At 33.9% G+C, this 25352-nt stretch overlaps 1 protein-coding gene across 1 annotated transcript; it reads right to left on the bottom strand.

The window, feature by feature from the left end:
- Nucleotides 1-1161: 1161 nt before the first annotated feature.
- Nucleotides 1162-24052, bottom strand: ccdc22 (coiled-coil domain containing 22). Its single transcript, XM_056463654.1, has 16 exons — nucleotides 23672-24052; nucleotides 23359-23536; nucleotides 21689-21821; nucleotides 20404-20510; nucleotides 18075-18159; nucleotides 17700-17869; nucleotides 12274-12486; nucleotides 10733-10924; nucleotides 8565-8684; nucleotides 8289-8405; nucleotides 6438-6539; nucleotides 5855-5962; nucleotides 5607-5702; nucleotides 5164-5223; nucleotides 4398-4472; nucleotides 1162-2084 (listed from the first exon to the last, which is right to left on the bottom strand). The coding sequence occupies exons 1-16, from the start codon at nucleotides 23719-23721 to the stop codon at nucleotides 1971-1973; spliced, it is 1920 nt and encodes a 639-aa protein (XP_056319629.1). The 5' UTR covers nucleotides 23722-24052; the 3' UTR covers nucleotides 1162-1970.
- Nucleotides 24053-25352: the final 1300 nt, after the last annotated feature.

The raw sequence follows: 25352 nt of genomic DNA on the forward strand, positions 1-25352 counted from the left end.
GAGAAACCCATCCGTTGCAGAAAAAACACTGAAACAAACGGAACACATCATGGGACGCTTTAGTGCAGTGGCAAAACAATTGATTTACTTCTCTTGAGCATGTGTTCGACTTATCTTACTGTCTTATCCTACAAGATAGCAAAGCTGGTTTTATGCATGAACCCTTCCGGAACGCACACATTTTTTCAATAAGTCGATTTTAGGTCGTGGTGCAGAGTAACGTTAGCAGAAATCACGTTTTACACACATTCAATTCTCAACTTGTTATAAATAACAGGACATAAATTAAAGAGAGTAAATACCCAAATATTGCTGCTTCATGGCCATTTTATATAAATATTATATAAAAATAACTAGCTTACTCCTGCATCGAGATTGAGAATCATACAACATTCATTGAAAATGTGAGGAACAGGGTGTGGCGAGAGTTTTGCAGAAGAGTGTTTGACAGACTCAGGAAAATCCTGATCAAACTATAAAAATAACCGAATCTCCGATATATATTGTCGAAAACATTTCGAGTATAAAATGTAATTCCTAAACTTGATTGCAATTACGATTACAGAAAACAGGAAAAACACAATAAAACAAAAACCACACACCAAACACGTAAACGCAGATGAAACGTGTGGTTTTGTGACATTTTTGTGTGTAAAATATTTGGTCACATTATCACTTTTTTCATCAAAAGGAGATGTCAACACATGGCCCACAAACAAGTGTGTATGTGTATGTTTTTAACCCCATTTAGACCTATGATTTTAATGCTTTTACTTTTTAAAGCTTTCTTAAAGCAATGTTTATAATAGACTGGAGTGTAATGTAAATGAGAAATGTTTTTGTCAAATAAACTAGTAAATTCTTAAAGAAAGCAAGAGGTAATGAAATATCTAAACATGTTCACAGACTGAAGATATATAAAATTTTGATTTGTGGTAAACTACAAAACATTCATTTTGATATAGATTTTGTATCAGACTTTCCCCCAAATTGTGCAACACTACTCAAATAATTGCAGTAAATGGCAAAAAGTCATTTTGACAAACCGAATGGTCAAATATCTACATTTTAAAGTCAAAACCTCATTCCTGAAACTAAATAAAAGACAGATCATTCCTCAGGAAATATGTCTGTCCTCAAGAAAATAACAACCGGTGACAATTTGGTGAAATAACAGAACATCATGTTCAGAGATTGAGCAGATGTACAGTATACAAGTCATGGTAAATTACAAAACATTCGTTTCCATATAATCTCTAAAATCAAACTTTCCAAAGACAGGCATAAACTATGAAATCGTCTTGAAAACCATTTTGATTGGGACAATCATCAGTGTTAGTCAATCAGACACTTAAATGTGTTTCCTACAGACAGTACTTCTTGTGACATAACTTTCAATGATGAATATTTGAACAGATCAAAGGATCCATCAGAGCCAAACAAATAGATATGTTATCAAATGAATGCTTTAATACGAAACAGGCAAGCTGTTCATGAGTGTTTTAACTTGTTATCAGCCCACTATTCTCCAAGCACAATCAAACGGCCCGAAACTAGTACGGTTCATGAGAAGTTCAACTCATTTAAATGGACAACAGTCAGAGATCACGGCGTACTTTCATAATATGGTTATCACTGTATAACAAAGATGTTTTACCAAGCTGAAGCACCAGTACCGGTCCTTCTCAAATTATTGCAGTCCTAGCTTTTTGTTTAAAAAACTGAATCTCATCACAATGATCAGAGTTAGCTTTAACTAATATTTCTTCAAATTTGTGTCATTTTGATGCAAAAAACTCGTGTTCAAACCCTCAGTAAAGAGCTGAAAGTTGCTGACGTGATGAGGATTATTTCGGATGGAGGGCTGACGCAGATGGAGCCAAACCGTCGTCTCTCTCGAAGCAGCTCTCATTTCAGCAGGCCAGGGTTTCATTTTCTGGTACCGTCAAACATAGACGGAGAGACAGACCTCAGCCTTCCCGGATCTTTGCGGCAAGAGCTGAGTTCTCCTGACGGATGGCCTTGTAGTCTTCAAGGATCTTCTCTAGATTGCTTACTGTCCTTTTGCCATTTTCAGTTTCAATCTACAAAACAAAAAACAAGAGATGCAAAACTGGTGGAAAGAGTTTTAACAGCTAGGGTGTTGCTACGTGGTTGTATGCTATTCTGGGTGGTTGCTTTCTAGATTGTTGCTACGCAGTTGCTAGTAACCATTATCGCAGTACTAGCATGTTACAGGCAGATACTAAGCTAGTTTTCTAAACTAACAGATACACCAACAGATGGACTGAGTGGTTAACAGGGTGCTATAATGACTGAACACTTTTTCAGCAGTGTTGGTTTTCTTACTATTATAAAAGTGATATAAACCTTCAAGTAAATGAACCATATACAAGGTGAACCACCACACTACTAACTTTGAGTAGAAGCTAACTATTTGAAAACTGGACAAGGCATAAAACCATGTATTTAAAGAGATAGTTCACCTAAAATAGAAAACTGAATCACCATTTACATACCCTTAAGGGGTTCCAAGCGTTAAGTTTCTTTATTATGTTAAATACAGAAGAAGATATTTTAAAGAAAGCTGAAATCAGGTAACCATTGACTTCCATAGTAGTAAAACAAACACCAGGAAAGTTAATGGTTACCTGTTTCCAGCATTCTTTATAATATTTTTTTGTGTTCAGCAGAAGAAAGACAAACAGGTTTGGAACAAGTGAAGGCTGAGTAAATGATGACGATTTTCAGTTTTGGTGAAGTATCCCTTTAATTACTTTAATAAGGGAAAGAACTACAATCCCATAGTGAATTATACAATTCAATTAAAATCATTGGAGAAATATAAAACTGCTCACTTGGAATTGTTTGTTTCATCAACAGAAACAATGTGTGTAAAGTTTTTGCTATTTTTGTTACATTTAATAATGGTCTGAGAACATTTATTCCAAATGTAAAAAAAATTATGTCAATTATGTAGTTTCGTTCAGAAAACTAAAATTGTTATAATAACAAAATGTTTCTGATTGCTACGAAGTTCAAACATTGATATTGTGTATTATAAACAGGGATGGCCAGTATTTACGATACATGTCTTTTAAATACGTATTTCAAATAGAAAACAGTATTTTGTAATTCGTATTTGACGGTGTTTATGAAAATGTGGTAATATTTTGTATCAAAATATTATAGTGTCTTCTATTTTTAAAATACTGTAAAATACTTCATAAAGATGCAGCCTCTGATTGATGCTTTCTCAGATATTTGCCTAGGCTTAAGATCAGAACACAAAATTGATGGAGGCGGCGGTCAATGCTTGGAGTATTTGGATGAAAATTATGCACACAAAGAAAATAACTGACAAATGGCATGGGTATATTTGGGAGCAAGTCCACAATCATAGAAAATAATATACAGCACAATGCCAAGACCTGAATTATGTTATGGTAGAATAGTGTACAATTCGGCATCAGCATTCACAAATTGGGAAAACTGAGACACTTTTGGTTAAAGAAGAACTAAGAAATTCTTGGGAGAAGGAGTAAACTGTGCAAATAATAGTTATTTTGGATGGATTGCTAGAAAATGTAGATGGCAAGAAAATAAGACAAACAACATACAAACAAATCCTACAGTGTCGATAAAAGTATTTTCAAGTATTTTTAAAATACAAAATACAGTATTTTATTTTGATACATTAGTACCTGCTGTATTTTGTAGTTTATTTTGATACATGTAAAATTGATGTATTAGGTATTTTATTTTAAAATACATTTTAATGTATTTTTGCCCATCCCTGATTATAAAAATGAATAGAATTATGTCTTAAACCACAGGACTACTTTTATTTTATGCAAAAACAAATAATCATAAATAGTACATTCTGAGAAATTGTGAATTTAAATGTTTTTTTTCTATAGTTGTAAATACATAATTCAGCAACTCTGATTGTTGTAATTTTCTGCACTAAATCATGTGCAATATAGTTTTTCTGCCTGAAGGCTACTATTAAACAATCATTTCATAAGTTTAAATAAAAGAAACAAAGCATATACAATCGATTAACACCCTAAGAGTTCATAAGGTCTGTTTTAAAGGTTTATCAGTGATTGTTTAAAATCAATTTCCCAATATATAAATGAATGATGATATAACTTCCGAAACCAGACAGTTGCGCTCCATAGTCTGTGCTCTCTTAATCAATCTGTCAATGCGAGTCTATAGGAAGTTTTGATCGTCAAAACTGCAAGTTCAATGAGTTACAAAAGACTTATCACACCAAGTCAGAACAGTCTGAGAAGCTGACCTACTTTCTCACAGTAGAAAAGTGACATGGAGGCATGTTTGCTTAAGTCTTGACAAATGAAAGTGCCTCTAAATACTGGTTTGTCTCGCACCTGTTCCTCCAGATCTCGGATTTCTCTCATGATGGTTCCTGTGTCCTCAATGGTCTGAATCAGCTGAGTGCAGTTCTAGGAGCACAAAAATGTCAAAATGATTAAAATGAAAATTCTCTTGCATGAAAAAATGCTGAAAGCACGTAGTCGCTAAAGGCTGTTAACTCTTTTGTGTTTAGTGTGTTTTAGATGTTAAACAGAGGAACTAAAGCATTGCTTATGACTAGAGCCAAAGACTATAGAATACACAAGACATGTCACTGTTCATATGTATGTATGACTTAATTTCAGTAATATTATTGACTAATATGAAAATATTCATATAATTTACTTACAATACATTTTGTAAAGTAATAATTTCTGTTTTTTAGTACATATATTATATGCGAGACTTGCTTTGTTTAACAAATAAGTGGATCTAATTGGATTTGTATTGTAAACATTAAATAAAAGTTAAAACATTATGTTTTATTTCATGTATTAAGTTTTTAGCTACGATACTCCCAAAATAATTCACATAAATCCACAGGTTTTTGACAAAATTCTCAGCAGAAATTGCAAAAAATATCCGCAGATTCTGTCTGGCCCTACTCATGACAAGAAAGTGTTCAACACAGTGCCTACATTTACGACTACAATTAATTTTATACCTAGACTAAACTATAGAAATTTATAAAATCAATTAAGACCAGATACATTTTCAAAATACATTGTATATCTTATATATTTATTTGCTAACTTTTTCATGACATTCACTCACACGTACCTCATGTAAAGCAGCCAAATACTTGTAGGATTTGCGGACAGATTCATCTTTCTTGGCGTCCTGTATTTTTAAAAAAAATTATTAAATAGTAAAAGAGTTAGAGAGTTTAAGAGAATGAGATTGCATGAAATACCTGAGATTCAACAAGTAATTTATGTTCGGTAGCAAACTAAATTTAAATACTGAAATAACTAATTTCAACATGGGCACCAATGTGAAACAAAAAAAATTAAATGATCATTTTACATTTAACTGTAAATAATAATATAATATTAATATTTTGAATAATAATATTTCACAATATTGGTGGTGTTTGTTTACTCTTTAATTGTATAAAGAGACTTCTTTCAAAAAGATTAAATCTTCTATACACCAGACTTTCAAATGGTAGCTTATACACCTTTACTTAATCATTTTTAAAGACTGTAATTCATATGACAGACCTTAAACACCAGCTCATCTGTGACGGCAAATGTTCGGTCCAGTTTCCCCGTCAAGCCGTTAATCTCTTTTTGCAAGTCCTTTGTGTCCGACAAAATCTGCAGGGGGTCGATTAATAAGGTCAGAGGTCAAAAACCTTCAGAAGAGCTGCCGAATTCAAATGTGAAGCTAACGTCAACAGACAAAGGTCATGAACTCAAGATGAAGTATTTTATTGCAGGCTAGATAAAGGCTGAATTCAATCAAAGACCTTAGTGATTTCCTCCTTCTGTTTCTTTATGTTGCCGACGATCTCCAAGATTCTGATGGTGTAGGCAGAGCGAGACACATCTTTAGACAGCGTTTCAAACTCTGTTAGCTGGGGAAAAAACATTTGGAGGGGGAGAACTTAAACAAGCTGAATGCTAAACCAACAAACAATAAAATAATAATAATAACTTAACTTCTGAAATGCTTTTTTAGATAATACATACATTTGTCTCTTCACATACCATGACACAATAAGGCTGTATCTGGTGTTTGAGATATATATATATATATATATATATATATATATATATATATATATATATATATATATATATATATATATATATATATATATATATATATATATATATATATATTAAGGTGTATTTTTTTGGACCAATTATATTTGAAAGGGGGTGGGGTTAATGAGGACATAAACTCATTACAATGGAACAGGTGGTTTATTGCACTTATTTTTGTTTGTGTGGCTGGTCAGAACATGGTGGAAGTGGTAAATGGATTTCATGAATGATTGGAAGGTAGAGCTCAGAGGTAAAAATAAATAAATAAAAATGTCTTCATACCAGCTGCTTGTACAGGCTTTCCTTCTTTTTGGCCTCCTCGGCAGACTGTCGGATTTTGTCATGCAGGTCTTTGATCTCTGACAGCTTCCTGGAGGACTCAGACTAGGGTGAAAGTTTACATAGCAGGAATGCAGACTATGAATTAAAGGTCATCATTTTGACTTCATGACTAAATATTCCTACTAAATATACCTACATCACAATACTGTCATTTAAATAAACATACATTCAATACTGTAATGACAGGCTTTTATGCACAACAAAAGATTAGATTACTGTGTTTGTTTTCAGACAAAATACAAGATTGATGACATGGTCATAGTTAAATATAATAATATAAATTAAATTTAAAAACACAGCTAGAGACCAACTTATATCATCAATGGCAAGTAGAAGGACTTCCACCATCCTTTGGAACCATATATGAATATTATGTAAATTGTGTGTTTTTAAATATGTATCAAATTTTATTGTATTATTAATATTGTTTTTGTTATTATATCATTATTTATTTTTTAATGTTTCAATTCATTATTGTTTTATTATCTATCAAGTTTTATAGTTATGTAATCATAATATTACATATTACAACAGTTCTGTCTGGTTCTCGAATCTAATTGGCTGATAGCTGTGAGATATTACAGTAATATCAGTACTCCTACAGCCTCTTCAACTTTGTGTATTACTCTGCCTTCAGAAGCGGCACGCAGAGAACTACAGTTTGACAAATATTGCAGCTGTTGGACAACGTAATGTACTTTTGAGGGTTTTTTTAAGGCGGGAATGTAGTTGTTTTGATTGCAACTATGCAGTTTATTTATAAGGATAGTGCCCATTTTAAATATTTATACTTATATTTATTCTTTGCCAAACTGAGCAGAGAAAAGATGGTAGTGATAAGTCCTTAGGGGAGGAAAAACAGCATTTGTTCAGCGTACTACAGCTGAACAAATCCTTACAGTACAGGTAAGTGACATTCTAGGTCGATCTCTCTCTTTTGTATTTCATAGTGCTGTATTTATACCATAGTAATCTGGTAGCGTTTGCTCTGCTCTGGCTCATTCGGGGTTAATTATTGTGATCTCCTGATTGCAACTTAGAAATACTGGGAAATCTCTGTAGAGAGATGGCATCTCATGCTGTTCACCCTTATAATCTTAAAATGTCAGCAAAATAACCTGTTTTGTCATCATATTTGAAATTACGCTAGAGAATCATTCAAATACTAGCTCTAAAGTGACATTTGTGAAGTAGCAACGGTTTCTGCTGTTCTTATGTCAGCTGCAGATGTGAACAAATGGCGAAAGAACGTAGTTCCTCTTACAAAAGGGTTTTTGAGACTCAAAAACTATTATGCCGTTGCACTGTTGTCTAAATGCCATATCATACTCCTAACAATGCGATATTGCTGTGGATGGGTTGCAGCTGGAAGGGCATCCGCTGCGCAAAGCATATGCTGGATACGTTGGCGTTCCATTGCACTGTGGCGACCCCAGATTAATAAAAGGGACTAAGCCGAAAAGAAAATGAATGAATGAATTTTAGCAATTGTAAACATATGGATTAATAAGCCAACCCTTCAAGAAAAACAAAAAATTGCTCAAAACATTTGGAGCAGCTCTTAAAGGTTTGCCCTAAAAATTAGATTAAAATTATTAGAAAAAAATTTGATAAACGTAAAAATTAGATACATTTTTAAATTACTAGTTATTTTCAAAACAACAAATGAAAGATAAACAAACCAGCCAGTTTTTAGATGATAAACAAGTAACTAAAATGATTGAAAAACCATATCCAGACAGAAGCGCATATGACATGTTTTTTTCTGTATGGGTAGAGAACACAAGGCACCTCTCTGTTGCTGCACAGCTCTTTTAGCCTGCGGTGCTCATCAATCAACGGGACTCTGTGTTTCTCCCACTGTGAGGCCAATTGAACCACTCGTTTAGAGCTGGACTCCACCAGACTCTATCAAAACACAAACACACACACGGAACAGACAAACACAAACATGTCATTAGTCACAGGCCATTATATGCACTTTCTTTGTGCTCCACTGTGCTGTTATGCCAGCTTTTATTGTTTTCCCTCATGATGGCAGATGTGTACGTGGCGTGATTTGTGTACCTGTAATTTGAGCAGGTTGTTTTCAGCGTCAGGAAGAAGGTCAATGGTCTGTCTCTTCATTTTGACTGAATTCTCCCTCTCAGCGTTAGTCACTTCTCTCGTTTGCAGTTCATCTGTCACCTACAAGAAAAAGTGTCAGCAAAGTTTTTAAAAAAAAGTAATGCATTTATTTATTACCTCAGGGAAGAATTAAAAAATATTTCCCCATGTTAAAATTGTTACATCATTAATTATGCAATACAAAGTGTGAATTACTATGCATCCAATATAATGTCTATTAGGGCGGCACAATATATAGTTTCAGCATCGATATAGCAATGTGATCATTCACAATAGTAACACTGCAGGACATATGCAACGTTGCGTTTGTATTATAATTGATCATTTCCATGTGTTTTTGATGCCTGTGATTGTATAATGGCCTTAAAAGCATTCAGGTATAAGAAATTGCACTATTTTTAACCTTAACTACGATTAATTTTATTGAATTATTTTTATTCTTATCATTCAGTTACTGTACTTGAATAGTACTTGTTAGACTCGAGAAACGATAAAACACTTTTTCCATTATATTATTTTCCTGATTGCATTTATAGATTGTTATGCATGAAAATACTCACAACACATGTAAATACAGAAATGCACCGCAAATAGCACCGACCACAACAAAAATGTGTCCAACAAAAATTTAAAACATTGTTTATTAGATTTTATGGAGATGCATTTCCACTGAAGAATCACTCCAATCAATCTGACATTATAAATTCTCTCCAAATAGAGATATTAAGTTATCTGGTGAAATTGTATTTATATTGCAATATATATTGCAAAATAAAAAAATTTTCACAGTATGTCTGATAATATTTCTTCTTCTGGATAAAGTCTTATTTGTTTTATTTCGGCAAGAACAAAAGCAGTTTTAAATTTTTTAAACACCATTTAGAGGTCAAAATTATTAGCCCCTATAAGCAATTTTTTTTTTGACAATCTACAGAACAAACCATCATTATACAATAACTTGCCTAATTACCCTAACCTGCCTAGTTAACCTAATTAACCTAGTTAAGCCTTTAAATGTCACTATAAGCTGTATAGAAGTGTCTTGAAAAATATCTAGTAAAATATTATGTGCTATCATCATGGCAAAGATAAAATAAATCAGTTATTAGAAATGAGTTATTAAAGCTATTATGTTTAGAAATCTGCTGAAAAAAAAATCTCTCCGTTAAAATGAAAAGGGGGAAAAAAATAAACAGGGGGGCTAATAATTCTGACTTCAACTGTATATTTACACACACACACACATTTTTAAAATTATTTTAACTAACCAAACGAATAATTAACAATTCAAATATTTAAAGAACAGAACAAACAGGTCACCAGAGATGCCACTTACAGCTTTTACAAAATTCTTACATAGTTATGTCTTTTTTTTAATGACAGCTATACGGTTACATTCTTGACAGGGCTTACAATCCCGTCAGCAATAAAAGTGGGAAAGAATTGTAATGAATAGGACCAGCAGAAAAAAAACAAGCATATATGGTAGAGCAGCTTTAAGCCTATAATGCTCAGTAAATACCTCACATTCTGCATATAGGGAAACAAAAATGTCATGCTCATTGCGTAACACTCCATAGTTACTTACACACCATCAATTTACCTGTATGCAATAACCATTTCGACCAATTCTTGTCAAATATATCCACAGTTTGTCTAAGACAAAAAGATCATTTTCTCCATATCAAATATATCTTTGACAATCACTATCCTCTCTTCTTTGGCTCTTCTCCATTTCCTAGTTTTTTTTTTTTTTACTAGCAACCAATAACAATTTAAAAAGGAATTAGAGCATTAAAATGAGTTGACAATCAAATGGATTTTTATAATTGATTCGTGGCAGTAATATTGTGGGTATAAGAAACAATTAACGTATTATATCTATATTGTACTTTAAATAACCTCTAAATAAGTAATGTCTAAAAACATCAGTTCTGCTGTTGTTCATGAAAATGAGTAGTGATGTTGTGCAATGAGAATGTCTTCATGTCACCACGAGTGAGCCAAGGTCCTTCCTGTCCTATACAGTGCCCCGAATTGCTTTGCCAACATAATTATTCACACTGTGGGGATCTAAGATGCCCTCAACATTTCTGAGTGACCATTACCTGCTGGATGGACACTGTGAGCTGCTTTATGTCTCCACCCACTTCTTCCATTTGGACAGAGAGTTGCTGCAACTGTTGCTGCAGAGCGGAGAGTTCAGCTTCCTGCTGAGCCTTTAGATCCTCCTCTGACTGCTGAGAGCTGGGGAGAGCGCTTGCTGCTGCTGCCATCTGCTGGACGGCTTTCTCCGGTTCCTAAGCAAACAGTTTCCGTTAAACATTCATTTAGCTTTTTAGTTACAAGCCTAAACATCAAGAAACACTGGCACAGACTCCAATGAGGAAGAAATGATAAAAGATATAAAATTAATTTGAATGGAATAAACCAATAGACTTTTTAGATGTCAAATAACTATTAAGCAGATGCATATAAGTAAAAATAATCAATAAATAATTGTCTTTTGAAAGGATTATTTATACATTTTAAAGCTGTATTGTACTGTATTAGTTGGCATAATAAACATTATTATTTATTTATAATTTTGAGTATAATTAATTATAATAATAATAAATGGTTTTGAAAGGGCGTCACGGTGGCGTAGTGGGTAGCATGATTGCCTCACAGCAAGATCACTGGCTCAAGCCCCGGCTTGGTCATTTGGCATCTCTGTGTGGAGTTTGCATATTGTTCTCCCTGTGTTGGTGTGGGTTTCCTCCGAGTGCTCCGGTTACCCTCACAGTCCAAAGACTTGCTATGTGTGAATTGAATGAGCTAAATTGGCCGTAGTGTATGTGTTTAAGAGCGTGTATGGGTGTTTCCCAGTGTTGAGTTGCGGCTGGAACAGCATCCGCTGCGTAAAACATATGCTGGATAAATGGGCGGTTCATTCCCCTGTGGTGACCTCTGATTAATAAAGCGACTAAGCCGATAAAAAAATAACCGAATGAATGAATGAATGTTTTGAAAGGTCATAATTTATGAGACTGTACAAGTACATCCTTCAGAATAATAACATTACTATCATGTTTTCAATTTTTTTTTAATTATTATGTTTTTATAATTGTTTTTTCTGTTCATCCTCATCTTATTAATAGTAATAAGAAATTCTTTTGAAAGGCATATTTATAATGATGTAGTACAGTCTATTACACAAATAGAAATAAAATCTAAAAGTCAGTACTGCTGAGAAAGCATATTTTAAGGACTATTAATACTGTCTACATCTGTCTCTCCCTAGATTACATGACAGTCTACTGACAGGCAGCTATTTTTGTTGCGAGCAACACGTTTACAGTCAGTCAATACATAAAATGCCTATACAGACATATCAGCACTTTATTTTTACTCGACATAGTAAAAATAGACATTTCTTTTGATGGATCTCAGTATGTTTTTCTGGAACGTTTCAATGCCTAGATAGCTTATGTAAAAATTTCCCAAAAACTAAAAAGCTAATAACAGTCCTGTAATTATATTGTATTTTCCTTCACATGTATGATATTTTCCATATCACTGGAAAGCGGAATTACATAACGTTGGATTTTCCAGTAAGTGTGGGGCTCCTGGCACATCACAGTGTGAGCAAACACTATCTGACATGTACCTGTGTGAAGGTGAACTTCTCAGTGTGGGTGAAGCGTGTGCCTTTGGTCAGCACATCTCCCCCTGTGGAAGCTCCACCGAATGACTGCAGCAGCTCTGCGAGGTCAGAAGTGGAGCGCATGGCTCCATGTGTGTCTGGACGAGGCTGAGCTGCCGTTCTCAGCTGCTCCTCGATCCGCTTCTGCAGCCGGGCTTTCTTTCGAGATCTGTACTCCTGAAACAACAACAGACAAGAGGAGTAGTCACGATACAGGAACTTCTTTGAACTTTGAAACAATAGCAATTGATGTTTGATACCATTTTTGGTATATATATGATGTGACAAATTCTCAGTGATACCAAAAACGGTATCAAACATCAATTGCTATTGTTATTGCTATATATATACACGTATATATATATATATATATATATATATATATATATATATATATATATATATATATATATAAATAACACGTGCAACTGCATGTGCCTACAGACATGAAAGAAGAATATTGTTGATCCCAGTTTGACACAGAGGAGTTGATGCCAAACCAGCACTGATGCTGATAGTCTCTGTCCTGAATCTGCGTCATAAATACTTCTGTTTATTTGCACAATTGGAGAAAGAAGCCGCAAAACAAAACTTTCTGAAATGTGCGCTGCTTTGGAAACAAGTCAGCACCGCTCATAAATACCACAAATAGGCTAAAGTTTTGATGATTTAGTGTAAAACCAACCTTTTTTCTTATTTGAAAAATTACAGCTATTAATAGTACTTATACAATATAAATAGCCAACATAATCTACGAATCAAGCAAATGCAAAAATTTTCTTGATTTCTGCCTAATGATAACTCTGCACCAAACTGAGGCGTTCATTTTATAGCTTATAAAACATGTATGCAAATTAATGCAATATCATATGTAAACAACTAAATTGTTATATGCTACAGTAGCCTAAACTTTACAAAAAGTCAAGACATAAGCCTTGTCATCGTCATTCATCACACGAAGCATGAACCACGAGTTAGAGAGGTAATAAAAGCACACAAGCTCTAAGGTAAAACCAGACTCTCAAGACATCTTTTTCAAAATAATAACTGATGATACAAGAATAACAGCGGAGAATTAATTAGCTGCATATTTTCCAGAGCGATGGTTTTGAGGTAGCCTGATATAAAAAAAATTTTTTTAAATAAACATATATTTTTTTAATTAATTTATTTTTTCATTATTTTTTCGGGGTTTTCACCTTTAATGTACAGGACAGTAGAGATTATTGACAGGAAAGCATGGGGAGCAGAGAGAGGGGAAGGATCGGCATAGAACCACGAGGCGGGAATTGAACTCGGGTCGCCGTGAGCACCGGAGTGCATGTGTCGACGCACTAACCACTCATTTAAGTGAAAAATACCTAGGGCACACTCTCTGAAATAAAGGTACACGATCTGTCACTGGGGTGGTACCCTTTCAAAAGTTACAAATTTGTACCTAAAAGGTCTATTTTGTTACCTCAAGGGTACATGTTAGTACCTAAAAAGTACAAAAGTGTTCCTCTTAAAATTTTTAGGTACTAATATATACTTTTGAGGTACCAATATGGACCCTTGAAGTATAAATGCGTACCTTTTGAAAAAGTACCACCACAGTGACAGCTTGTGTACCTTTATTTCTGAGAGTGCAGGACTATTTATTTTATTCTTTTGATTAGATTATTCTTTTTTCTGTGCTGTTGGAAACACTGCATGCGAGTGAACATGTTCTGTTGTTAATATGTTCAAATGTTAAAATAAATCAGTATTTTAAAATGCAATATTTAATGTGTCAGACACAAAATAGACACGCCATTTTTTTGTATTTTTTTTTTAAAGAATCATTTTTTTATTAATTTGATCAGTTAAAGGTTAATATTGGGTTAACGAGTGGCATTTGTCGGTTGGCAAAATTAATCAAAATGATGGGAATATGTAAAATGGGAATGTATTTCTGTATTTAAATTGGGTAATACATTTCCAATTTAATTTTGCAACTTAGAATGTAATTAAATTTAAATATTCAAACAGCTTGTAAATGTGGTTGGCCATTTTACATATATCACATTGCCATTTTGCATATTAATTTTTTTAAAGAAATTTTGCTACTTGTATGCTTCTATAATCTAACATGATTTTTTATTTTGTTACTGATTGACATATTTAGCTTATATGTTACAAAGAAGAAAACTCACACATTTGCAAGTGGAGATATTAAGAGATGCAATAATAATGTACGAGATCGTCCTCTACTGTGTTTGCTCTTAATCTTTAAACAGATGAAGTCCAAAACAAGCATGAAGATCACAGCATCAACAGCCAACTTAGTGACTGTAACCTCTGGGTAAATAGACAAAGTGAAATTGTGGTGGGCCGTAACGCCATGACAAACTGCTTCAAGTGACTGAATGAGAGAGCAGCTGAGTGAGTGACAGGAGATGCAGACATTGCACACACACAGAGTGAGAGAGAAAAACATTACTATTCAGAAACATTATTACAAACCACCTGAATGGACATACAGTTGCACACTGTATTGAATTTTATTATATTGTATTAATATTTTTTCTTTTTCATTAAATTTTTAATCCTATTAGTCTTTTTTATTATTAGTGTATAAATTTATCATAATTCTAATTGTGTGTGTTTTTTTTATACATGTATTATATAATAAATCACTTTAGGATTTTATTCATTGTTTATGTAATCTGCAATACTTTACAAGTCATGCCAAAATTTAATTAAATTAAAAAATAGAGAAAAAACCATGATCAAGTTAAATCATGTAATTTCTAAATTCTGACTTCAATAAATATAAAAATACTTTTGACGACATAAGAGACACTAGTGAGTTCAACAAGGCACCAAAATAAGGAAATCTGACCAGCTTCAGGAGAAGACATTAAATCAAATCCTCGTTAACATAATCATAACATGTTACTACCAGGTGGAAACAGCAATGCGTCTTAAAAATACATGCCGGACCCTTGGAGGGCGTCTGGAGGTCAGACAATAGGGCAGTGTGAATTGGAGGACAGGTGAGGTGAGAATGTGGAACTGGGATGCGAGAGGGCAGCAGTACACTCACAGCACACATACATGCTGAATATCACACTGCTGTGAAAGACATCTCTGTGCTCCATCCTCGTGTTGATACATGCCTTTACCACAGAGACGCCATCAAGAAGAGCAGAACGGCAGCAAAAATATTTACATGCGAGTGTTATTATCAAGACGGGGAGCCGAGACGTCGTGCTCAGAGAGACGTCATGCTGAGGCTGAAATTAAAGTCAAATTTAACTTAAACTGCTGCCAGTTTATTAAGCTATTATATTACATATATCATTACAATAGACTATTAATACATCTAACTTTAATACAATACTTTAATGGGATATAAGCACACAGACTTCAAATTTTCAGTCAGCCAGCTCAAGCACTTCCGGTGAACTGTCATCCCATTACAAAACAGCCACGTTTAAGATCTGATTTTTAAAAAAATCTATTATCTTCAGTGCCTGATTGATATACAATATATAATGAGCCTCTGATCAGACAAGAAGCACTGACTTAAATTCCATTGTCCCCACCATGTCTTTAAAATATGGAAATTTAACTTTCCACAGTATTTTCAATGGAGTTTCCACGCTCGCCTGCTGCTCCTGATGGCGCTCGTGTTTAAACAACTAAATGAATACTTGAGTCTATTTAAATGATTTTAAGTTAATTACAGTACTACATTGATGCTGTAAAAGAAACCTTATGAAATTGAGAATATTCAGATGAACTTTTCGCCAGAAATTCTTTCGTAGCAGAAAAACACTAGCTATGCATGTACCCCATTAAAAAACTGATATGATACATATTGTAAACTATGATACTTGTCATAGTTTGGATTGCATTCACAATCACATATTTATCATTGGCTAGGCTTAAAAATAACTTAAAATACGCCAAAACAATCTGAATTTGAATTGTGTTCATTTGAATTATTAACAATTGTAGTTTAATAAAACTGAATATTTTTTATGACAATTAAAAAATTGTTATGAATTTCTTCATTTGAATTTCATATCTTTCATAATATTGAACATCTAAAATTTAAGACAAGTGATTTTATTTAAGTTGAACTTTTATAGACCTATTTTTTTAAAAAATGTCTTTGATCTGAATTCCTAGACTGTTCCTGAATTCATGCAGCTCTGTATTTGGCCCAATGCTTGGTCTGACTTTCTGTGATTATCTACTCTTTCCTGTTGATGACCCCTGACCCACTTTCTGTGCTCATTCATCTGAATTTCTGGTTTTGAATTTTAGAATATTGAATTTGATGTTCTGGATTTCTTCATCTTGAACACTTGAAACAGTATTTTTACAAACTGGATATCTGCAAAAAAAAAATCTTTAAAAGTTTGAAAACATGTCTACAAAAATCTGCCTTAAAATTCAGAAGTTCAATACTCAAGTTAAAAAAATTCTAATTCGAATTAAGAAATTATAATTCAAAACCATTTTTAAAGGCATATAATATTCAGTTTTAGTAAAATACAAATGTTAATCATTCAAATCAAGTGCAAAAATGCATATTATCTATAAATATTTCAGCACTAATATGAATAAGAAATATTAATAATCCATGACTACATATTTATATGCACTGAGGTTTCAGCATCTTTAAACATTGCATGATGACTGATTTTAATAAAGTGTACAATGAAATGTTCATACAAAAGTGTTTTGCAGTGAGAGTTCACTCAAAAATCTGAATTCTGTCATCAGTTGTTTAAGTTGTTTTTAGTTCTCCTATAAGTAAAATTATTTTACCCACATTATTTTCTCGCCCCATGTGGTTTTAAAACCTATTTGACTTTGATTTTACATTATAACAAATTTAAATATATATATATAATGGGCTGACAAACCTGTAAGTGAATATAAAAGTATCTCACAAAAATTGTCTGATGACTCAATTAACAAAAAGTTTTCATTGGTGACAGAAACTAATCTGAAAAAAAAAAATTATAAATATTATACTTTATTTATATTATAAGTTTAAACAATTTAGGGTAGCCACAGCGGAATGAACCGCCAATTTCTCTGCCATATGTTTTATGTGGCAGATGCCCTTCCAGCTGCATAATATAGATATAGATTATAAAAAAAAGTTAGACATCCTTTACTTAAATTAAAAGTAAACCAAAATATATTTTTCAACGAAAAGAATAAATGAAATGAAATGAATGGATATGCTATAATATAAAAATAATACTAAAACAACACCTTTATGAATGCCTTAAAGAACTATGACGGATGTCAAGATGCCTGAACAATAACCTAAAATAGTAATAATGACAGAATTTTATTTTTGTTTTGAACTCTCCATTTCAAACTGAATGGGGAATGAGAAAAACCTCTGGTGTGAGTCTGGACAGGAGGCCTTGGCTGTTCCATTCACTCTCCCATTCCTGAGCGGCACTGAGTTCAGAGATGTGGTTCTCCAAGAGGGACGCTGGCACTGAGGCAGGCTGGGAAGGCTGGGCGGTCACAGGCAACAAATAATTCCTCCAGTATTCTTGCACCTCTGGGAGAATTCACAAAGAACATCAAAAACATACTAATGTTAGATGGATGAATCATAAGAGCTGAATTTGTTTTTTGTCAGATTCCTCAAAGGGGTAGTCACACTTCAGGGGCAAGTGCCAACATGGACAATACCACAATGTAGAAGACGTATCACAGCAAATCTATAGGGGTTTGTTGGGTTAAGCAAGTAAAAATGAGCTTGCCTTTTGGCTGTTTCCTGGAAGAGACCTTCAGTGAATATGGGAGGCTCAGCGGCTGGGCGTGGAAACTGTGGCAGGGGCCAGAACTCTAAAATTACATTCACATACATATGTCAGTTAGTTGGTTAGTATAGAAGATGTACCTCTGTAACTGAACATGTGCTTTTGTTGAAAACATCATGGTTCCTTTACACAACCATCCAATTTCTGAGATCATGACAGATGAATATATGAATGGATGAAGGTATGAATTCAGTATGGATGAAAGCAATAAAACGTCAAAAAAAGAAACTTCCCTCCATTTCAAATGTTTTTTTATTGTTCTCAATGTTTTTAAGTTGATGCAACTATACCACTGGAGCAACATGGTGATATATATACAGTACCAGACAAAAGTCCTGTCGTCGATCCCAGTTGTAAGAGCAACAAATAACTTGACTTCTAGTTTATCATTTGGAAAAGTGGCAGAAGGTAGATTTTTCAGATGAGTCATCTGTTGAACTGCATCCCAATCATCACAAATACTGCAGAAGACCTATTAAAACCCACATGTACCCAAGATTCTCACAGAAATCAGTCAAATTTGGTGAAGTAAAAATCATAGTTTGGGGTTACATTCAGTATGGGGGCTTATGAGAGATCTGCAGAGTGGATAGCAACATCAACAGCCTGAGGTATCAAGACATTTGTGCTGCCCATTATATTACAAACCACAGGAGAGGGCAAATTCTTCAGCCTCCACATCAAAGTTCCTAAAAGCAAAGAAGGTCAAGGTGCTCCAGGATTGGCCAGCCCAGTCACCATACATGAACAATATTGTATAAGATGGAGGAGGCATTGAAGATGAATCCAAGGAATCTTGATGAACTGGGAGTCCTGCAGGAACACTTTCTTTGCCATTCCAGGTGTTTTTGTAATAAGTTATTGAGTCATTGCAGAGATGTATGAATGCAGTCCTCCAAGCTTATGGGAGTCATACAAAATAATAATCCTTTTTCCACTGCACCATGACTTTATAGTCTATACTGTACATTATTTCTGTTAAGAGACATTATTTTGGTAAAATAAGCATAATCTAGAGGCCTTTGCCTTTAATATAAGCCACTAAATACTCAACTAAAAGATAAGTTATTATTTGTTGCTCCAAAAACTTGGATGGGTAACAAGACTTTTGTCAGGTAGTATATAAACACACACTTTAGACTACTGGAAAATTCTGTTTCTGAAGATTTTACAATCACATTTGTGTAATGCAGATTATCTGTTTAATTATGATGACATTTCTTCAAAACGTAAAACAAAAACCTTGTTGTCTAGCTGTATGTTCTATAAAACGGTGTCATGTTTTTAGCCACATTATATTCATTGTTTATACAGGTTTACTTAAACCTAATTTTTAATTATAGAAGAGTTGGAAAATCCAATTTGGTGGAGTAACCCTGATTGTCAATCACAACAATGAAAACATTTGTTATTCTGACCAAATGTCCTTTTATGGGGGAAAAAAAAAGAATAATTGCGTCAGCTGACTCAGAATCACATGGTCAATTAATGTATTTGCATAACTGTAACTACAGTAGTCAACATTTCAAGTGGATCAACACCTTTCATTAAAGCGGTCTTAAAACTATTGAACACACCCATTCTTGTTCTAGGACAATTTAGAAAAACTTTTGATTCACTTTGAATTTACATATTCAGTTGAAGTCAGAATTATTAGCCCCACTTTGATTACTTATTTTTTTAATATTTCCCATATTATGTTCAACAGAACAAGGACATTTTCACACTATGTCTGATAATATTTTTTCTCCTGGAGATTGTCGTATTTGTTTTATTTCAGCTAGAAAAAAAACATTTTCATTTTTTAAAAATGATTTTAAGGTCAAAATTATTAGCCCCTTTAAGCTATATTTTTTCAATAGTCTACAGAACAAACTATCGTTATACAATAACTTGCCTAATTACCCTAACCTCCCTAGTTAACCTAATTAACCTAGTTAAGCCTTTAAATGTCACATTAAGTTGTATAGAAGCATCTTGAAAAATATCTAGTCAAATATTATTTACAGTCATCATGGCAAAGATAAAATAAATCAGTTATTAGAAATGGGTTTATTAAAACTATTATGTTTAGAAATGTGCTGAAAAAAATCTCTCCGTTAAAGAGAAATTGGCGGAAAAAAAAATAAATAGGGGGTCTAATAATTCAGATTTTAACTGTATACGTATTACTACAGTGAATTACTAGAATGTGTACATGTTACAAGAAATATTGCATTTAAAAGATGTTGGTGCATTAGTTTGAGCACTGAATTTCAAGTTGATGTACCTGTGTTTTGCGATGAACAGGAAGTCTACAGGTCGAAGGAAGCCAAGGCACTGACAACTGCGCTTTAATTTGAGCGGCAATGGCTCTCTGCAACAGCACAGACTTCCCTGAGAGAGGAGGGATAAATGTGGACTATTCTCAGAAACTAGCCTCATTATTAAGATTCATTTAATTCAATAATCAGGAAAAAACATGTGATGGCCCAAACAAAGGCAAGCAAACTACTCTGAAAAAAAGGAGGAAAAATCTAAATGCGTTTGTCTTAGTGAGTCTGAACCAGTTTCCAGCTGTCTTTCTAACTACTTTAACAAGTTATTAACTGGAGTTGACTTTGAATTCTTTCCAAGATAATAAAATATATAAAGCAATCAAAAGTGTTGAAATAATACAGGATAATTAGGGGGTCTAAATAATTTCTAGTTTATTGAATAATGCTGGGAATAATGCTGGGCACTTAAAGCTCTTATATTAACACCCTAGTTAATCACATCACAAACCACACCACTTCATTATAATCACACAAGCAGAAAATCATTACTGATGTTGGAGAATCAGCAAAGGAGACTTTGAGTCACTCCACATTTAAACTGAGGCAAATCATTGCAAATTACTATTACACTATTTATTACAGCAAAGGATAGATTACGAACATTAATTTAAAAAAATATTCATGCATGTTGGCTCCTGCTGGTTGAAATATGTCCAGTGGTTAATATAAATACAACATTAATATATCGATTAAAAAGAAACTGAACTTAAACTTAATATTTATAAACTTAGCAGTTGATATAAACTCTGAGAAGTCAAACCTGCGTGATAACTTGAGATATTAACTGTAGGAAATAATTTTGGCATGCAAAGTAGCTATTTATTTTTTCTAGCTTTCATACCAGCAGATCTAAATTTCAATGTTACAATCTGTATTGCAACTGGTAGAGCATAAAAAATTCTGCACAGAAACAACAGAAATAGTGACATATTTTTCCCCATACAACAATCTGAATAAAATGGTTAACTGCAGAAGAAGAATATAAATGATTTACTGGTCAGACGAAAGCATATCTAAAGGTTGATTTGGAGAAAGTACTAAATGACTGATGAAGACCAATAAATGTCACGAGTAAACTATGACGTTGGTGGAAAATCAAGTTATTTTTTGCTGATTACATTTATGAGCTTTAAAAAAAAAAGATGACGCAGAAGGAAAATAAATACATTTATGAATTTTATATTAACATCAAGCATATGCCAAGTACACTGGTGTGAAAACAATATTTAAAAGTACCTGCAGGCTGGTCCGAGGCTTCTGCACTCTCTCTGGGCAGCTTCTCAACCAGGAACATGAACAGAGAACGAATCTCTGGTTCATTGCTGTAGAGAAATGTTTGGTAGCCAATTTCTCCTTTAAATCCCACATCCTAAACATACAAGGCAAAGACATAAGCACTAAGTCAAAGAATAGCTTTAATGTGGTAACAATTATTAATGTAGGCATATTTATTCTTTATTAGTGCAACCTTATGTATAAGAAAAAGAATATCAAAGTCTGGCGTTTAATCTGGTTTAATCTAGCTTGAGTTACGTACAACAAAATGGCATTTTACTGGTGATGACTAATACAAATGTATTTTAATGCTAGCAACTGAATTTTGGTTCATTTTTACATTAAAATGTTTGTATTGTGTCAGTTAAACCGAAAGATTCATGATCATGGCTAAATCAACATGCTACTGAGTACTCACAAACCAGCTTTTAACACTCAATTACAGAGCATGGCTTACATAAAGCACCCATGAAAATATTAGAAACTATACATCTGTAGGTTTCCTTCTTCATATAACATTTGTGGGCCTTTTTTTCTTTTTGATGGAATATTTTCCCCTTGCCCCATTATTTCCAACCCAAGCAGAGTCTCATAATTGCCTAGTGGAACTGATGCAGTTGATGTCCAAAATACTCAATATTTATTTAGAGCAGGGGTTCAATGGTACTTTAGGTTTTTAAATGATTTATTTATATAAATGCCAAATGCGAATTTATCAGATGTCTCGGTGATGCTGCAAATGAAATTTCCCTACGGGGACTCAGAGATAACTAACTAACTAGAGGGACGGCTGCCAGTATCTGAAGTCCAAATGATGGTGTTATAGTATTGACATTAATAGTAGATTAATATTATCTTGTAGGTAAACAATGGACTTTTTAAAACATTTATTAACGAGGGTGGTTTTGCAATTGTTAATTCATGAGTGAATGAATCTGCGGAGCTTTCATTCAGATTAAATTTGTGGGCCTTTTTTTCTTTTTGGTGGAACATTTTACCCATGCCCCATTATTTCCAACCAAACTAGAGTCTCATAATTGCCTAGTAGAATTGATACAGTTGATTGCTAGTATACTCAATATTTATTTAGAGCAGGGGTTCAACGGTACTTTAGGTTTTAAAATTATTTATTTATATAAATGTCAAATGTGAAATTGTCAGCTGTCTCTGTGAGTGCAAGCTGCAAATGCAAATTTGCAAGAAGCAAATAAAGTTAACTAACTAACTAACTAGAGATACGCCTGTCTAGTAATGCAACTAATGAGACAAAATTACCAATAATATCCATTACTTATATAATTGAAACAATGTTACAATAGTAAACATTTCTTTTTTTTGTGTCACATATAAATGTCATTTGAATGATTCATTCATTCATGAATTATTAGTTGCAAAAACATCTGCTAATTTATCATTAAATGTAAAAAATCCCTTGTTTACCTACAAGATGATATTGATTTACTATGAATGTCGATAACATAACACCATCATTCAGACTTCAGATACAAAGAGCAGAACTGATTCACCACCAGTAATGCATTTTCAATGATTATCAGCTGACTTAGTCAGATGTGAGGGGTCAAGATGACTCAAGCACACAGAATGACATCTAGGCTTCGTGTGTCTCTCACCTGACAGGCTTGTGCCAGGCTCATGCCCAGTCTGAAGCGGGCAGACATGGCAGGGGGCAGCGAGTGGGACAGGCCATTGCCCACTGCTGGGTCGATCACCCGAAGGCATCTGACCACCGCCTCCACGATCAGCTCACTGGTGAACTGCTTCACACTTTGAACATCCTCGTCAATGTCTCTGGAAGAGCACGACCACAATTATGTCAACATAAAATAACTTTATCCCGACCAAAGATATACAAATCCCTCCACTGAGCACCAGAGGAAATGACTTGTCACAACTGAAGGGACCTGTTAGATCTAAGATACTTACGTGCCCGCTTGTCTTAGAGAGTGAATTAAAATCCTATCGACTTCTTCCATCACGGAACGAGATCAGATAGTGCTGCTCGACTGTCTTCCGTAACAATATTAAAGCCCCACCGTGGACAAGGCAAATGAATATCATAAGGCTTCAGCAAACCCTCAGCATCGCTTTCACTACAGCCTGTGCAGGTCTGCAAACCGGGACGACCGTTCGGCTGCCATGGCTACATTTCAAAACGCAGAGTCAAACAAGTCGTTTTGTACTTTTCACCGCATTCTTTACCAAAAACGGAGTGTCAAAATAATAGCTTTTTTCAGTCTGTCTCTTCAAAATCTGCTTTTTCTGGAGAGGAAGTCATCACCTAGGAGTGTCCGACGCAGTGTATCATGGGACGTGGAGTTTTAGAGCTTCAAGATAGCCGTACTGGACTACTCAGATAAAACTCGAGTTCCCGACAGGCAGAGCGCGTTTTGATCTCGTGACGAGAGCGACGCGTAAGCACGTGCGCTGTCCAGGACCAAAGTGAAATGTTTGAGATGTTTTTTTGTAGGGCTTGAGAGAAAATCAGATGATTCAGATCATAACAGTCCTATTAGTGACACATGCTTGATCAGAAAGCAGAAGCTAATTATATACTTATATTATTAGTGTGGAATTTCAGTACTAGACTAAGCTGTCTGTAGACGATTCGAGACATGGATATGAGTATAATGATTTATAGTAATCTTCTAGGAATGAAGTTAAACGATAACTATTAAGACTTTTTATAATCCACAGCGTCCTGGAATATGTTGTTCTTACAACAAACCGTTAATTAAGCTAAACATCTGCAGTATTTAAACAGTTTATTGTTGACTGACTTGTCTCCATTCCTTAGAAGAGCCCATATTTTGCTATTCTTTATTTTTAGATGTATTTTTTATATATTGAATCATTACGGAACATTCATATTTGATACTTGATTCACTTTGATCACTACAGATTTATAAAAATGCTAAAGTTTATTAATAAAGTCTAGCATTATTGTTTATTTAAAACATTTGAAAGTACTCTACAAGTTGGCTTCTTTGTATACCCAGGACTGAAATATAAGTATTTTAGTCATTTCTTGCCCTAAAGCACAGTTCAAACTCACGACATATGGTGATTTATCATGTGACATAGCACCAATGCATTTGGGATCACCAAGGTCAGTTTTAACTCAATGCATTCACACATCATCATATGTGCCTGTGCAAATGCAATTTGAGAGTTACTGTTTCTTACTGTTAGAGTTACTGTTTCTTAAAGTACTTACAGACATATACCTAATACATACAACAACAATATAAACAAGAGCAATACTTAAATATGAATTATTTGCACTGTAGGCATAGCTCCTTTAAAAATCATTAAAGGGATATTTTACCCAAAAATAAAATGTCTATCATCACAATCTTCGCTTGTTCAAAACATATTTCAGTTATTTTTTTATTGCACACAAAATAAGATATTTAGATAAAGGCTGGTAGTTGGCACCCATTGACTTCCATAGTAATTTGTTTTCCTACTATAGAAATTGGTGGGAACCAGCAACCAATGTTCTTCAAATTATCTCATTTTGTGTGCAACAGAAGAAAGAACCTCATAGGGGTTTAAAATCACATGAGGGAAATAAAAGGATGAGGTCATTTCTATTTTTGGATGA

This window comes from Danio aesculapii, chromosome 8, assembly GCF_903798145.1.
Source record: "Danio aesculapii chromosome 8, fDanAes4.1, whole genome shotgun sequence".
Lineage (NCBI taxonomy): Eukaryota > Metazoa > Chordata > Actinopteri > Cypriniformes > Danionidae > Danio > Danio aesculapii.